General features: G+C 34.0%; 1 protein-coding gene across 14 annotated transcripts in view; it reads right to left on the bottom strand.

The window, feature by feature from the left end:
- Positions 1-3,375, bottom strand: part of SOX6 (SRY-box transcription factor 6) — a 383,784-nt gene that overhangs the window by 12,433 nt on the left and 367,976 nt on the right. For 13 of the 14 annotated variants that reach the window (XM_035328701.1, XM_035328699.1, XM_035328705.1 and 10 more), the window contains one exon: positions 2,414-2,630. In XM_035328701.1, the coding sequence (XP_035184592.1) occupies positions 2,414-2,630 (217 nt within the window). Of the gene's footprint in view, positions 1-119; positions 1,598-2,413; positions 2,631-3,375 lie in introns of those variants that run through there. The other variant, XM_035328704.1, reaches the window with a different exon arrangement.

Raw genomic sequence — 3,375 nt, 5'->3', positions numbered from 1 at the left:
AGGCAGGAAGGAAGGAAGGAAGGAAGGAAGGAAGGAAGGAAGGAAGGAAGGAAGGAAGGAAGGAAGGAAGGAAGGAAGGAAGGAAGGAAGGAAGGAAGGAAGGAAGGAAGGAAGGAAGGAAGCTAGTAGGACTTCAAGTAGCATGAAGCACTTGGCACATTTCCTTAGCCTATTTTGTACTTTTATTCTGTTGTATGCTGAAATATTTCCTGTAAATGTGAAGTATATTCAATCCTAAAAAACGTATTTGCCTCCTGTTTCATTCTGAAAAGGAAACTGCATCTCAACTCCCACAACTACAGTTCTGAAGGAAGGTTTATGTTGTTTATTCCATCAAAAGAGTGGAAAAATGATGGGTGCACAAGGTCAGCTAGGAAAACTGTTCCAACTGATGCTTTATGTGATATATAAAGGTAAACACAAGGAAAAGTAAGTTTAAGAAGTTGGCCCAATTACTTTATTTCACTTAATCTGCTTCAGATGAAATGCTACTTTTTAGTATTCAGTGAACTATTCTTCTAAAATAAATGATGACATATAAGTTTTATGTTTCAGTTCAAAAAGCAAATCTTCCAATAGTTTTGTTTTAATTTGTTTCTTTAATGTAAAAAAAAAAAAAAAAAAAAAAAAAAAGGTGATAGAAGTCACACAAAAGCATGAAAAAAATTCTAGAAATCATAGAGTGTTTCCTCAGTACCAAAATTTGTATCTGTTCTGAACTGCAGCATGGATCTCATTTCACCTTAATCAAACACTTCCAGTAGACTTCAAACACTTTTTATCATTACTTTCAAATCTAAAAATTATTGTTTCCAGTATAGTCCTTTGCAACACTGTATGTGTGCAAAGATGTTTGATATATAAGGAAGATGTTAAATTCCAGTTGCACCAGCAGTTTCATTTTCAATAGATTTCATTATGGTATTTGTTTTTGTTTGTTTGTTTGTTTGTTTTTGAAAATTCACAGTATCAATCTTACGTAGGGACTTTCTTTAGAACTTTCTTGAATCTGTCCTCCATATTCACTTCCATATTAGCCATCAGTCCTGATATGTGAAATGGTACTACTTAATATTGTTTTGAATTATCAAACAATTCTCAATTTTTCCAGACTGCTGTTTTGGCATTTCTTCTGCATTTCTTGTACAGATATGACTTGGTCTGTCAATCTGCTTTGGAAGACGTAGAGTTTCATTCCTTCAATCTGAATATAATTTGTGATGTGCTGTATAAATTCAGATTTCTATTTAGGCTTCTAAGTACAATTTTGATGGAAGCCTATTAGTAAACAATTTCCCTTAGAGCAAAGAACAAAAAACAATGTTAAAACTGTAGACTGGAAGGTTATTTCAATATATCAAAAACACTTCTATTTACCGATTGAAGAAAGAGCCCACATTGTTGCAGGCTGTACCACAAAATAATTGACTGCAACAGGAGTTCTGCATCCCAAGCCAAAAGTGAGGGCACATAATCGACGTCAAGGTCAATTATCTGGTAGTAAAGTATCCAACAAAAGGAGACTATTGTGATTAGAGAAATAAGCAGAACATTGTGAATTTGGAAGGGTTGGCAGTGAAGACAGCTTTTAGACTCTCTGTAAACCACCAGAAACATTGTTAGAGCATTGAGCATCACAGATGAATTCATTAAAACAAAAACAAAAACAAACAAACAAACAAAAAGCAAGAGAGAGAAATCAGTTATGGTGCAGTTGTTTCACTAGACTTTTGCTATCTTTAGTCTGTCAGTCTTTCATAGATCTGCTTTCTCTCCTGAAGAATAGTTAATACTGTTAAAAAACACATGGGATCTTTCTGAGCTATATTTTCCACGTTGTATATCTATCCAGTCAATCTATGCACTACTTGAAACGCTCATCCTAAACCATGTGTTTTTAAAAAAGATTGTTTGCCATAGTCCTCTATGTAGCAAAAATCCTCATACCCTCATGTAATGATATCGTGTGTGTTCCTAATCTAACCATTATTGCTTCTGTACCTTTTACCATTTTCCACCTCTCCTGACTCCTTATTCTACACTGGAATGATTTCTTGTGGTTTCCTTTTTGTTCTTGTCTTAATTTAGGAAATGCTCATTAAATCATTACTAACGCGGAATGGAATAGCATACCACTAGCTCACATGAGACATGATTCAAACCTTTCAGGCTAATGGGAAACAACTTCTTTTGACTTTGAAGAATTCCGTAGTCTCAGAATCAGCATTCAGTGGTCAGCTGATAGTTCCATCCTCTGTGATATATCTAATGTTTTTAATAAGATTTTATAGATTTAGATCCTTACCTTCTAAATGCCATTGGTAAGTGACTTTAATAGATAAGTCAATTTGGTTTCAAAGAGCCTGCTCTGTCTTTGTGGTGCATTGAAAACAATTAGAACAATAGTACTCACCCTACGGTAAAAAACTGCCTCATCTCCTGTCTTCGAGACCTCATCAGTTGTTTGTATTCACCAATACGCAATTTCTTTCCATCAACAATGCAGGTACGTTTTGGTCGAGGTTTGTATTTGTAATTAGGATACTTTTCTAGGTGGATTTTACTTAGCCGTGCCTGCTCTTCATAATAAGGTTGTTTCTCTTGATTTGACATGGACTTCCAGCGAGATCCTATTAACACAAAACATCAGTGAGTGCTCAGGTAAAGCAGGTTTGGTTTTAGATATATGCATTTCAACACACCTTCTTGCCATAATAAACAATTTTTAAATAAGTTAATTAAATAAGCTGATTTGAATTTACACCAGCCAGCACTTGTATTTGGATGTACAACTTGAGACATCTTAAAAAAGCCTTGACTTTCAGATATTCCTGCAAACCTAATGTATGTAAATCTCTCTCTATTAAATAGATGTACTTAAAATCAATAGTTAGGTATTAAAATTTCAGTCTCATGCAACAAAACAGACTTAATTATTTATTTACTTAATAATACGAGCATTAATCTATGAATAGCTCTATAGCTTTTTATTAGCACACACAGTATTATGGTTAAGTAAGGTTTGCAACAGTATTTTTAGTGTTATGTCTTCTTTGATAGTTTTATGAGGATGTGGGTTATATACTCCTACTAATAGATATTAGCATTTTGCTAATTAGCAGGCTAAAATAGTAAAAATTCATAGATTCAAAATATTATGAAAAATGCCTTGTGTCCCCGGTGTCTTCAATTTACTAATCTTTTGATATAAGCTTGGCATAATATTGGCACCTTAACATATTTTAAATCCTATTATGTACATTATCTTCTGACCTCATGTAGTAAATGCACTGCACTGAGAAAGTTACATTTAAATTTCTTAAATGAGAGGAGAAGGAGAAGGAGAAGGAGAAGGAGAAGGAGAAGGAGAAGGAG

The sequence above is a fragment of the Oxyura jamaicensis genome, chromosome 5, assembly GCF_011077185.1.
Source record: "Oxyura jamaicensis isolate SHBP4307 breed ruddy duck chromosome 5, BPBGC_Ojam_1.0, whole genome shotgun sequence".
Classification (NCBI taxonomy): domain Eukaryota; kingdom Metazoa; phylum Chordata; class Aves; order Anseriformes; family Anatidae; genus Oxyura; species Oxyura jamaicensis.
The sequence above is the reverse complement of the archived record's forward strand: the minus strand, read 5'-3'. Positions and strand labels throughout refer to the sequence as shown.